A 13,062-nucleotide genomic window follows, 5' to 3' on the forward strand; every position below is an offset into this window, starting at 1 on the left:
ACATATAGGTACCAATGACATAGGTTGGAAAAGGGGAGAGGTCCTGAAAGAAGAACATAAGGAATTTGGAAGGGAGTTGAGAAACGGACCGCAAAGGTAATAATCTCGGGATTACTGCCTGTGCTGGCGACAGTGAGAGTAGGAATGCAATGAGATGTAGGATACATGCGTGGCTGAGGGATTGGAGCAGGGGCAGGATTCAGGTTTTTGGATCATTGGGACCACTATTGGCGCAGGCGTGACCCTGTATAAAGGGGACGGGTTGCACTTGAATCCTAGGGGGACCAATATCCTGATGGGGAGATTTGCGAGGGCTACTGAGATGACTTTAAACTAGAATGGTTGGGGGGAGGGAATCAAATTATGGAGACTAGGAGAGGGGTGGTTGAACTAGGGAAAATGGAGGAAAAAGATAACAAAGTTGTTTGCTCCATTAAGGATAAACAGAGAGTAGGAGGTGGAGAGTTTCTTAAATGCATCTATTTTAATGCTGGGAGCATTGTAAGAAAGGTGGATGAGCTTAGAGCATGGATTGATACCTGGAAATATGATGTTGTAGCTATTAGTGAAACGTGGTTGCAGGAGGGGTGTGATTGGCAACTAAATAATTCTAGGATTTTGTTGCTTCAGGTGTGATAGAATAGGAGGGGCAAGAGGGGGAGGTGTTGCATTGCTTGTCAGAGAAAATATAACAGCGGTGCTCTGGCAGGATAGATTAGTGGACTCACCTAGGGAGGCTATTTGGGTGGAATTGAGGAATGGGAAAGGTGTTGTGATGTTTATAGGGGTGTATTGTGGTCACCTAATGGGAACCGAGAAGTGGAGGAGCAAATTTGTAAGGAGGTAGCATATATTTGTAGTAAGCACAAGGTTGTGATTGTGGGAGATTTTAATTTTCCACACATAGAATGGGAAGCTCATTCTGTAAAAGGGCTGGATGGTTTGGTGCTTGTCAAATGTGTGCAAGATAGTTTTTTGGAGCAATACATAGAGGTACCAACTGGAGAAGGGGCAGTGTTGGATCTCCTGTTAGGGAATGAGACAGGGCAGGTGACAGAGGTATGTGTTGGGGAGCACTTCGGGTTCAGTGATCACAATACCATTAGTTTCAGTGTAATTATGGAGAAGGATAGGACTGGACCTAAGATTGAGATTTTTGATTGGAGAAAGGCTAACTTTGTGGAGGTGCAAAAGGATTTAGAAGGAGTGGACTGAGACAATTTGTTTTATGGGAAGGATGTAATAGAGAAATGGAGGTTATTTAAAGGTGAAATTTTGAGGGTTCAGAATCTTTATGTTCCTGTTAGGTTGAAAGGAAAGGTTAGAAGTTTGAGAGAGCCATGGTTTTCAAGGGATATTGGAAACTTAGTTCGGAAAAAGAGAGAGATCTTCAATAAATATAGGCAGCTTGAAGTTAATGAGGTACTTGAGGAATATAAAAAATATAAAAAGAATCTTAAGAAAGAAATTAGAAAAGCTAAAAGAAGATTTGAGGCTGCTTTGGCAAGTAAGGTGAAAATAAATCCAAAGGGTTTTTGCAGTTATGTTAGTGGCAAAAGGATAGTGAGGGATAAAGTTGGTCACTTGGAGAATCGGAGGGGATGGCTATGTGCGGAGCCAAAAGAGATGGGGGAGATTTTGAACAGTTTCTTTTCTTCAGTAGTCACTAAGGAGAAGGATATTGAATTGTGTAAGGTAAAGGAAACAAGAAGGGTAGTTATGGAAAGTATGACAATTAAAGAAGAGGAAGTACTGGAGCTTTTAAGGAATATAAATGTGGATAAGTCTCCGGGTCTGGACAAGATATTCCCTAGGACCTTGAGAGAAGTTAATGTAGAAATAGCAGGGGCTCTGACAGAAATATTTCAAATGTCATTAGAAACGGGGATGGTGCCGGAGGATTGGCGTATTGCTCATGTGGTTCCATTGTTTAAAATGGGTTCTAAGAGTAAACCTGGCAATTATCGGCCTGTGAGTTTGACGTCAATGGTGGGTAAATTGATGGAACAGTCAACATGGATTTGTGTGTGGAAGGTCATGTTTGACAAATCTTATGGAATTTTTTGATGAGGTTACTAAGAAAGTTGACGAGGGCAAAGCGGTGGATGTGGTCTATATGGACTTCAGTAAGGCCTTTGACAAGGTTCCACAGGGATGGTTGGTTAGGAAGGTTCAATCATTAGGCATTAATATGGAAGAAGTAAAATAGATTCAGCAGTGGCTAGATGGGAGATGCCAGAGAGTAGTGGTGGATAACTGTGTGTCATATTGGAGGACGGTTTGTCGCAGTGTGCGTCAGGGATCTGCACTGGGTCCAATGTTGTTTGTAATATATATTAATGATCTAGATGATGGGGTGGTAAATTGGATTAGTAAGCATGCAGATGATACTAAGATAGGTGGCATTGTGGATGATGAAGTAGGTTTTCAAAGCTTGCAGAGAGATTTAGGCCAGTTAGAAGAGTGGGCTGAAAGATGGCATATGGAGTTTAATGCTGAAAAATGTGAGGTGCTACATTTTGATAGGACTAATCAAAATAGGACTTACATGGCAAATGGTAGGGCATTGAAGAATGCTGTAGAACAGAGGGATCTAGGAATAATGGTGCATAGTTCCCTGAGGGTGGAATCTCATGTGGATAGGGTGGTGAAGAAAGCTTTTGGTATGCTGGCCTTCATTAATCAGAACGTTGAGTATATGAGTTGGGATGTAATTGTGTAGGGCATTGGTAAGGTCAAATTTGGAGCTTTGTGTACAGTTCTGGTCACTGAATTATAGGAAAGATGTCAATAAAATTGAGAGAGTACAGAGGAGGTTTACTGAAATGTTGCCTGGGTTTCATCTCCTAAGTTACAGAGAAAGGTTGAACAAGTTAGGTCTTTATTCTTTGGAGCGTAGAAGGTTGAGGGGGGACTTGATAGAGGTGTTTAAGATTGAGGGGGATTGATAGAGTTGACGTGGATAGGCTTTTTCCATTGAGAGTGGGGAAGATTCAAACAAGAGGACATGGAGTTGAGAGTTAAAGGACAAAAGTTTATGGGTAACATGAGGGAGAACTTCTTTACTCAGAGAGCGGGAGCTGTGTGGAACGAGCTTCCAGCAGAAGTGGTTGAGGCAGGTTCGATGTTGTCGTTTAAAGTTAAATTAGATAGATATATGCATAGGAAAGGAATGGGGGGTTATGGGCTGAGTGCAGGTCAGTGGGACTAGGTGAGAGTAAGAGTTCGGCACGGACTAGAAGGGTCGAGATGGCCTGTTTCCATGCTGTAATTGTTATATGCTTATATGATTAACAGTGGACCCAGCATCGACCTCTGAGGTCACAGGGCTCCAGCCTGTAGAACAAACTTTCACCAGCAGTCTGTCTCCTATCGCAAAAGTAGTTTTGTATCCAATTAGATGTTTCATCTGCAACTTTACTGAATAACATGCAACGACAGAGGTCCCAACACTGTCCCCTGTGGAACACCACTGGTCATAGACCTCCAGGCAGATTAACACCCCTCTAGGATAACCCTTGGTTTCCCATAGTGACGCCATCTGAATCCAATCTGCACTCGTCTTTTGTAAAATGTGTATGTTCCAAGGCAGAACTATGCATATTCCTCCCATTCCCAATCTCCATGGAAAATACTTTAAAGGCCTCTCCCATCTCCTCTGGGTCCAGATATCAATGACCACATTGGTCCTTAATGAATCAAAACCCTGTATCAGAATGAGAGTGGGGGGGGCTCAGTGATGGGGTCAGGGTGGGTTTGTGTGAAAGAGGACAAAGGGACCCTCAACACCCATATTTATCCCCCTTCACCTTCTGTTTCCATCTACACACACCCTGCACCCACAGGCTTTCCACCCCCTTCCCATCTGGTTCTGATTCCATCTGCCATTCATCTCTCCCCTCACGGTTCCCATTATCACCTCCATTACTGAGAAGATTCTAAGCCAGATCAGTTTTTGTGTTTCTGTTTTCACCTTCCTCCAGTTGACTCCTCCATAACCTCGGTTTTTTACTCAGAGAGCAGTTGGTGCGTGGAATGCACTGCCTGAGTCAGTGGTGGAGGCAGATACACTAGTGAAGTTTAAGAGACAACTAGACAGGTATATGGAGGAATTTAAGGTGGGGGGTTATATGGGAGGCAGAGTTTGAGGGTCGGCACAAAATTGTGGGCCGAAGGGCCTGTACTGTGCTGTACTATTCTATGTTCTATGTTCCCTGTTTAGAAGAATGACAGGAAACATGGTTAGTAGGTTTGTAGGTGACATGGACCTTGATCCAATGGGCCAGTGCCACTGAGGAATGTCCGATGGAGTTTAATTTAGAGAAACAGGAGGCATTGCATTTTGGGGAGCTAAATGCTTCATCGGACATTCATAAGTTGGTGGGCCACTGGCCAGACAGAGCTGGTGGTGAGCGGATTCGTCAGTCAGAGTACTGCGTACAGGAGCTGGGACTTCTATTTCCGTGTGTACAAGACGTTGGTTGGGTCACGTTTGGATCACTGTGTACAGTCTGGTCACCTTGCTGTAGGAGGGATGTCATTCAACCAGAGAGGGGGCAAAGCAGATTTACAAGGATGTTCCGGGTCTGGAGGGCTTGGGCATAAAGAGAGGCGGGATAGGCTGAGACTTTCTCCCTGAAGCTGAGGAGGCTGCCAGAGGAAGCTGCAGAGCTCACAATGGTTTAAGACAACACTCACAACACGCTGGAGGAACTCAGCAGGTCAGGCAGCATCCATGGAAATGATCAGTCGACGTTTCGGGCCGGAACCCTTCGTCAGGACTGAAGAGGGATGGGGCAGAGGCCCTATAAAGAAGGTGGGGGGAGGGTGGGAAGGAGAAGGCTGGTAGGCTCCAGGTGAAAAACCAGTAAGGGGAAAGATAAAGGGGTGGGGGAGGGGCAGCAGGGAGGGGAGAGGCAGGAAAGGTGAAGGAGGAATATGGGAAAGCACAATGGGTAGTAGAAGGAGGCAGAATCATGACGGAGGTGATAGGCAGCTGGGGGAGGGGGCATTGTGAAATAGGGATAGGGGAAGTGAGGGAGAGGGAATTACGGGAAGTTGGAGAATTCTATGTTCATACCAAGGAGCTGGAGACTACCTAGACGGTATATGAGGTGTTGCTCCTCCAACCTAAGTTTAGCCTCTTCATGGCAGTAGAGGAGGCCATGTATGGACATATCCGAATGGGAATGGGAAGCAGAGGTGAAGTGGGTGGCTACCGGGAGATCCTGTCTGTTGTGGCGGACAGAACGGAGGTGGTTTAAGACATGTTGTCAAGTACGTGGACACGAAAGATGTGAAGGATTTGTTTCTTTAGCGACACAGCACAGAACGGGCCATTGTAAGCTTAACGACTCGCACAGCGCAGCAACCCACCTTCTTTAAACACTGACCTAATCACAGGACAATCTACAATCATCAATTGACCCACTAACCAGTACGTCTGTGCCTGGGTCGGCGCTGCCCGAGTCTCTTCCGCACCCGCCCCTCCCCCCCGGCCACCTCAAGATCTTCGATGACTCTAATTCTCTGCTTCTCCCCCCAGTCTCTGTCACCCTGGATGTGGAAACGGCGCATCCAGGTCTCGAGGTGTCTGAGGATCGGAAGAGTGTGAGATGGACCGAGACCCGGAGGATTCTCCCTGACACCGGGAAGAGGTTCACAGGCCGGGGTTGTGTGCTGGGATCGGAAGGGTTCACATCGGGGAGACATTACTGGGAGGTGGAGGTGACAGGGAATCGGTGGTGGTATCTGGGAGTCGCCGCAGAGTCTGTGGAGAGGAAGAGACTGGTCGGACTGAGTCCGAAGACTGGATTCTGGATCATCGGGCGGGATGATCACATAATCAATGTTTTCACCTCCCCTGAATCCCGTCTCCCTGCCGGTCCCATCCCCGGGAGGGTGGGAGTTTATCTCAGTTACGAGTCCGGGACAGTTTCATTTTACAACGCGGAAACCAAGTCCCATCTCCACACCTTCACTGGGAACAAATTCACGGGGAAACTTTATCCTTTCTTCTGGACTTGGCATAAAAACCAGTGGCTGAGAATCTGCTCCGGTTCCGCTCCGGGTCTGTAAACGGGTCGGGTTCCGGGACTGGCGTCAGGAGTAAATCAGTGTAAATATAAATGTGCGCAGAGTGAATTAAACACGGTGTGAGAATTATCGATCCGTTAATTTTAACTCGTTCACCGCATCCGTTACCGGAACAGAAACACCGCGGATTCAGCAGCAGCCGCGGGCGGCGGGTCCTGAGCTCCCTGGCTCCCCCGGGTCCTAATGTCCACTCACATTGGGCCAGGTTAAGTGGGAGAAGTTGTAGTGGTTAGCGAAGTCAAGGTGAATCTTGGGTAGGCGGGACATACGATGGAGGTAATATGGCACGAGGAGAGAGAAAATTAAAAAGTGACAGAGGGGGAAGCAACAATCGGCTGTTTGAGAATTTGATGTTCACGCCGCAAGGCCGCCGGCTGCACAGGCGGAACATGGGGTTGGGATCCTGACGGATTCCCACGTAGAATCAGTTATTCTGTTTTGGACACATTTACCCCCGGGACCTGCAGGAAACTTGCAGGTCAGTCAGGATCAGTGGAAAGAGTAACGGAGTTGGCGATCCACGTCGATGACACCTCACCGAACTGATTCAAACCTACAACACACACAAAAAATGCTGGTGAACGCAGCAGGCCAGGCAGCATCTATATGAAAAGATACAGTCGACGTTTCGGGCCGAGACCCTTCGTCAGGTCTAACAGAAAGAAGAGATAGTAAGAGATTTGAAAGTGGGAGGGGCAGGGGGAGATCCGAAATGATAGAAGAAGACAGGAGGGGGAGGGATGGATCTAAAAGCTGAATAGTTGATTGGCAAAAGGGTTACAGAGATAGAAAAGGGAAAGGATCATGGGACGGGAAGCCTGGGGAGAGAGAGAGAAGGGGGGAGGGGAGCCCGGTGGGTGGAGAGCAGGCAAGGAGTTATAGTGAGAGGGACAGAGGGAGAAAAAGAGAGAGAGAGAAAAGGAGGAAAATAAAAAAAAATATATTAAATACATAAATAAGAGATAGGGTGTGAAGGGGAGGAGGGGCATTAACGGAAATTAGAGAAATCAATGTTCATGCCATCAGGTTGGAGGCTACCCAGACGGAATATAAGGTGTTGTTCCTCCAATCTGAGTGTGGCTTCATCTTTACAGTAGAGGAGGCCGTGGATAGACATGTCAGAATGGGAATGGGATGTAGAATTAAAATGTGTGGCCACTGGGAGATCCTGCTTTCTCTGGTGGTCAGAGCGTAGGTGTTCAGTGAAACGGTCTCCCAGCCTGCGTCGGGTCTCGCCAATATATAAGAGGCCACATCGGGAGCACCGGACGCAGTATATCACCCCAGCCGACTCACAGGTGAAGTGTCACCTCACCTGGACGGACTGCCTGGGGCCCTGAATGGTGGTGAGGGAGGACGTGTAAGGGCATGTGTAGCACTTGGTCCGCTTACAAGGAAAAGTACCAGCAGGGAGATCAGTGGGGAGGGATGGGGGGACGAATGGATAAGGGAGTCACATAGGGAGCGATCCCTACAGAAAGCGGGGGGGGGGGCGGGGAGATGTGCTTGGTGGTGGGATCCCGTTGGGGGTGGCGGAAGTGACGGAGAATTATAGTTGGACCCGGAGGCTGGTGGGGTGGTAGGTGAGGACAAGGGGAACCCTGTCCCTGGTGGAGTGGCGGGAGGATGGGGTGAGATGTGTGTGAAATGGGAGAGATGCGTTTGAGAGCAGATTTGATGGTGGAGGAAGGGAAGCCTCTTTCTTTAAAAAAAAGGAAGACATCTCCTTCGTCCTGGAGTGAAAAACCTCATTCTGAGAGCAGATGCGGCGGAGACGGAGGAATTGCGAGAAGGGGATGGCATTTTTGCAAGAAACAGGGTGAGAAGAGGAATAGTCCAGGTAGCTGTGAGAGTCCGTAGGCTTATAGTAGACATCAGTAGATAAGCTGTCTCCAGAGATAGAGACAGAAAGATGAAGAAAGGGAAAGGAGGTGTCGGAAATGGACCAGGTAAACTTGAGGGCAGGGTGAAAGTTGGAGGCAAAGTTAATGAAGTCAACGAGCTCAGCATGCGTGCAGGAAGCAGCGTCAATGCAGTCGTCGATGTAGCGAAGGAAAAGTGGGGGACAAATAGCAGTATTTTTTAATTTCAAAATATACTTTATTCAAAAATAAAATTATATACAATAAACCATTCAATGACTCTCAATCCTTTACAGATGTTTCCATTATGGTCTGTACATTTCCACACTTTTAGCCACCCACGTGGCGCTCTGTTGTTTCATCTTTCCACACCCTTGTTAAGGGGTATACTCCTCGCCACCCGACCCCTCCCACTCCCGCGGTTGAAGAAACCTATGCCGTGGTCCTTCCCCACCGGGCCCTTGCGGTGGCTGCACCGAGTTTCAGTGCGTCCCTCAGCACGTACTCCTGCAGCCGAGAGTGTGCCAGTCGGCAGCATTCTCCCACGGACATCTCCATGTGCTGGTAGATCATGAAGTTTCGGGCCGACCAAAGAGCGTCTTTCACCGAGTTGATGATCTGCCAGCAGCACCGGATGTTGGTCTCCGTGTGCGTCCCCGGGAACAGCCCGTAGATCAGAGAGTCCTCTGTTACGCAGCTGCTGGGGATGAAACGTGACACTAGCCCGTCCATCCTCCTCCACACCCTCTCTGCGAACTGACAGTGTGCAAAGAGGGGGGTCACAGACTCCTCCTCACTGCAGTCCTCCCATGGGCAGTGGGGTGTGGAGGGGACGTTCCGGGCGTACAGGAGGGATCTGACTGGGATGGCCCCTCTCACTGCCAGCCAGGCGAGGTCCTGGTGCTTGTTGGTGAGATCTGGCGATGAGGCATTTTGCCAGATGAACTGGACGGTCTGCTTCGGGAACCACCCCACTGTGTCCATCACGTCCTTCTCCTGCAGTGCCTGCAGGACATTACGTGCCTGATGGCCCTGTGGTCAAAGGCGTTGACCTGGAAGAACTTTACTACGAAGGACAGATATGGCGGCAAGGACCAACTGACTAGGGCGTTGCGGGGGAGTGGGGCCAGACCCATCATTCATAGCCAGGGCGATAGGTAGAACCTGGGCACATAGTGGTACTTGGTGCCCACATACCTGGGTTCTACACACAACCTGATGCAGCCACACACGAAGCTGGCCATCAGGCTGAGGGCGACACTGGGGACGTTTTTGCCCCCATTGTCCAGGGACTTGTGCATGACGGTCCGTCTGACCCGCTCCATCTTGGATCCCCAGACGATTCTGAAGATTGCTCGGGTGATTTCCGAGCTGTAGGAGCAGGGGACGGGCCACACCTTCGCCAAGTACAGCAGCCCTGAGAGCACCTCACGCCTGATGACGAGGTTCTTGCCCGTTATCGACAGGGAGCGCCGTCCCCACAGTCTCAGTTTCTGTTTCACCTTAACAACAGGAATTCTGCAGATGCTGGAAATTCAAGCAACACACATCAAAGTTGCTGGTGAACGCAGCAGGCCAAGCAGCATCTGTAGGAAGAGGTGCAGTCGACGTTTCAGGCCGAGACCCTTCGTCAGGACTAACTGAAGGAAGAGTGAGTAAGGGATTTGAAAGTTGGAGGGGGAGGGGAGATCCAAAATGATAGGAGAAGACAGGAGGGGGAGGGATAGAGCCAAGAGCTGGACAGGTGATAGGCAAAAGGGGATACGAGAGGATTATGGGACAGGAGGTCAGGGAAGAAAGACAAGGGGGGGGACCCAGAGGATGGGCAAGAGGTATATTCAGAGGGACAGAGGAAGAAAAAGGAGAGTGAGAGAAAGAATGTGCATAAAAATGAGTAACAGATGGGGTACGAGGGGGAGGTGGGGCCTTAGCGGAAGTTAGAGAAGTCGATGTTCATGTCATCAGGTTGGAGGCTACCCAGACGGAATATAAGGTGTTGTTCCTCCAACCTGAGTGTGGCTTCATCTTTACAGTAGAGGAGGCTGTGGATGGACATGTCAGAATGAGAATGGGATGTGGAATTAAAATGTGTGGCCACTGGGAGATCCTGCTTTCTCTGGCGGACAGAGCATAGATGTTCAGCAAAGTGGTCTCCCAGTCTGCGTCGGGTCTCGCCCCACCTCCCCCTCGTACCCCATCTGTTACTCATTTTTATGCACACATTCTTTCTCTCACTCTCCTTTTTCTCCCTCTGTCCCTCTGAATATACCTCTTGCCCATCCTCTGGGTTCCCCCCCCCCCCTTGTCTTTCTTCCCGGACCTCCTGTCCCATGATCCTCTCGTATCCCCTTTTGCCTATCACCTGTCCAGCTCTTGGCTCTATCCCTCCCTCTCCTGTCTTCTCCTATCATTTTGGATCTCCCCCTCCCCCTCCAACTTTCAAATCCCTTACTCACTCTTCCTTCAGTTAGTCCTGACGAAGGGTCTCGGCCTGAAACGTCGACTGCACCTCTTCCTACAGATGCTGATTGGCCTGCTGCGTTCACCAACAACTTTGATGTGTGTTGCTTCTGTTTCACCTTGGCAGTCCGCTCCTGCCAGTTCTTGTTGCACGCCTGGGCCCCTCCGAATCAGATCCCCAACACCTTCACGTGATCAGACCTGATGGTGAAGGGGACACTGGATCGGTCGGGCCAGTTGCCGAAGAGCATGGCTTCGCTCTTCGTGCGGTTGACCCTGGCCCCCGACGCTATCTCGAACTGTTTGCAGATGCCAATCAACCTGTGAACTGACTTCGGATCAGAGCAGAAGACGGTGATGTCGTCCATGTACAGGGAGGTTTTCACTTGGATCCCTCCACTGCCTGGCAGAGTCACCCCTCTTATGCCCTCATCCTTCCTGATGGCTTCGGCGAAGGGTTCAATGCAGCACACAAACAAGACAGGGGAGAGGGGACAGCCCTGCCTGACTCCAGACCTGATGGTGAAGCTGTCTGTTTCCCACCTGTTGACCTGGACTGCACTATGGATGTCTGTGTAGAGCAGTCTGATCCAATTCCGGACTCCCTCCCCAAATCCCATTTTGGAAAGCACGTCCGTCATGTACGTGTGCGATATCCTGTCGAAGGTTTTCTCCTGGTCCAAGCTGACCAGGCAGGCGTTCACCCACCCCCCCACCCCCCGTCCTGCACGTAGGCGATGGTGTCCCTCAGCAGGGCGAGGCTGTCTGAGATCTTCCGGCCCGGTACAGCACAGGTTTGGTCTGGGTGGATCACCTGTCCCAGAGCAGACTTGACCCTGTTGGAGATAGCCTTGCACAGGATCTTGTAATCCACATTCAGGAGAGAGATGGATCTCCAATTCCTAATGTCCTCCCTTTCCCCCTTCTGCTTGTAGATGAGGGTGATGATGCCCTTCCTCATGGACTCTGACATGCTGCCGGCCAGAAGCATAGCGTTGTACACTTCCAGCAGGTCTGGACCCATCCAGTTCCACAGAGCCGAGTACAACTCAGTCGGTAAGCCGTCGCTTCCGGGAGTCTTACCTGACCCAAAGGAACGGATGGAGCCTGTCAGCTCGTCCAGGGTCAGTGGCTGATCCAGACTCTCCGGCTTGCCGTCGTCTAAGACCTGCGTGATAGACGACAGGAGTTGCGGGAGGCTGTGGAGTCTGTGGCCTTTTCGTCATATAGAGCGGCGTAGAAGGACTTGCAGATCCTCAGTATGTCGGTCTGCGAGGACGCGACTGAGCCGTCCCCTTCCTTAAGGTTGCGGATCACAGAGCTCCCCCTGTGCACCTTTTGGAAGAAGAAGTGTGAGCACGTCTCGTCCTGCTCCACGGTTCGGACCTTTGATCAGAAGATGATCTTGGAGGATTCGGCGGCGAGGTGCTGGGCTTGCCGGCCCTTCACATCTCGCAACTCCTCCCTGACTTCCACCCCCTTTGACTGTAGAAGGAGAAATTGCTGCAACTCTGTCTGGAGTTTATGCAGTTCCCTCTGCTCCTGCCTTGCTTTCTGGATACCTTTGCGAATGAAGAACCTTTTGATGTTCTCCTTGGTGGCTTCCCAGCAGTGAACAGGGGAATCAAAGAGGGCTTTCAAGGTTCTCCAACCTGTGTACTCCCTCTCTAGTTCCTCGATGTTCTCTGGGGTCAGCAGCTTTACATTCAGCTTCCAAGTCCCCCTGCCTGCCTCCTGGTCCTCCCGTAAGTGACAGGTGGCTCTCAGAAGGCAGTGGTCAGAGAAGAACACCGGCGTGACGTCGGTGGACCTGACCGTGAGGGACTCTGACAGGAAGAGGAAGTCGATCCGAGAGCGGGCTGAGCCATCCGATCATGTCTTGTGGCTGTGCTCCACCTGTGGGGGTGCCAAAGGCGTCGCACAGCTTGGCTGTCTTCACGGTTTCCATCAGGAGTCTGGAGGTACTGTCCAGCCTGCCGTTGGCACTGTTGGATCTTCCAGCCGCACCAATGGTGCAGTTGAACATTTATTTATATTTCCCCATATTTTCACCCTCCTGCTCTACACCTCTATTTATTCGCTAGCACCTTCTACGCTCCCTCAGTTCAGTCGATCCATGGCTCTGAAGAACATGGAGAATCGAATCAAGGGGAGGCAGTTCAGCCCCTCACCTGACAAACTCCCCTTCCCTGTGCTGATGCCATTTCCAGTGATTCCCCTCCGCATCGAAACCTCTACCCAGTCATCTCAGATTGGCAGCAACCATCTCCTCCACAGTCTCCATCAGCACAGGTCACCCCAAGGCGGTGTGCCTATCTCTCCACCACTCCACTCTACTCTTTGGAAACCTGTGACTGTGAGGATCAGCACAGCTCCAATGCCGTGTTTACATTTGTTGACGACACCACTGCTGTTGGCCACATTAAAGGTGGTGACGAATCTGCATACAGGAGGGAGGTTGAAAATCTGGCTGAGCCTTGTCACAATAACAACCTCTCATTCAATGTCAGCAAGAACAAGGAGCTGATCAGTGACTTCAGGGGGTTCATGAGCCAGTCCTCCTCGGGGGATCAGAGGTGGAGAGGGTCGGCAACCTTAAATTCCTCTGTGTTATCATTTCAGAGCATCTGTCCGGGGCCTGGGA

At 50.1% G+C, this 13,062-nt stretch overlaps 1 protein-coding gene across 1 annotated transcript in view; it reads left to right on the plus strand.

Moving 5' to 3' along the window:
• Positions 1-13,062, plus strand: part of LOC140198477 (uncharacterized) — an 89,659-nt gene that overhangs the window by 7,053 nt on the left and 69,544 nt on the right. Inside the window, 1 exon segment of the mRNA XM_072259563.1 lies at positions 5,546-6,074. Within this exon segment, the coding sequence (XP_072115664.1) occupies positions 5,546-6,074 (529 nt within the window).

The sequence above is a fragment of the Mobula birostris genome, chromosome 5 (genome assembly GCF_030028105.1).
Source record: "Mobula birostris isolate sMobBir1 chromosome 5, sMobBir1.hap1, whole genome shotgun sequence".
NCBI lineage: Eukaryota > Metazoa > Chordata > Chondrichthyes > Myliobatiformes > Myliobatidae > Mobula > Mobula birostris.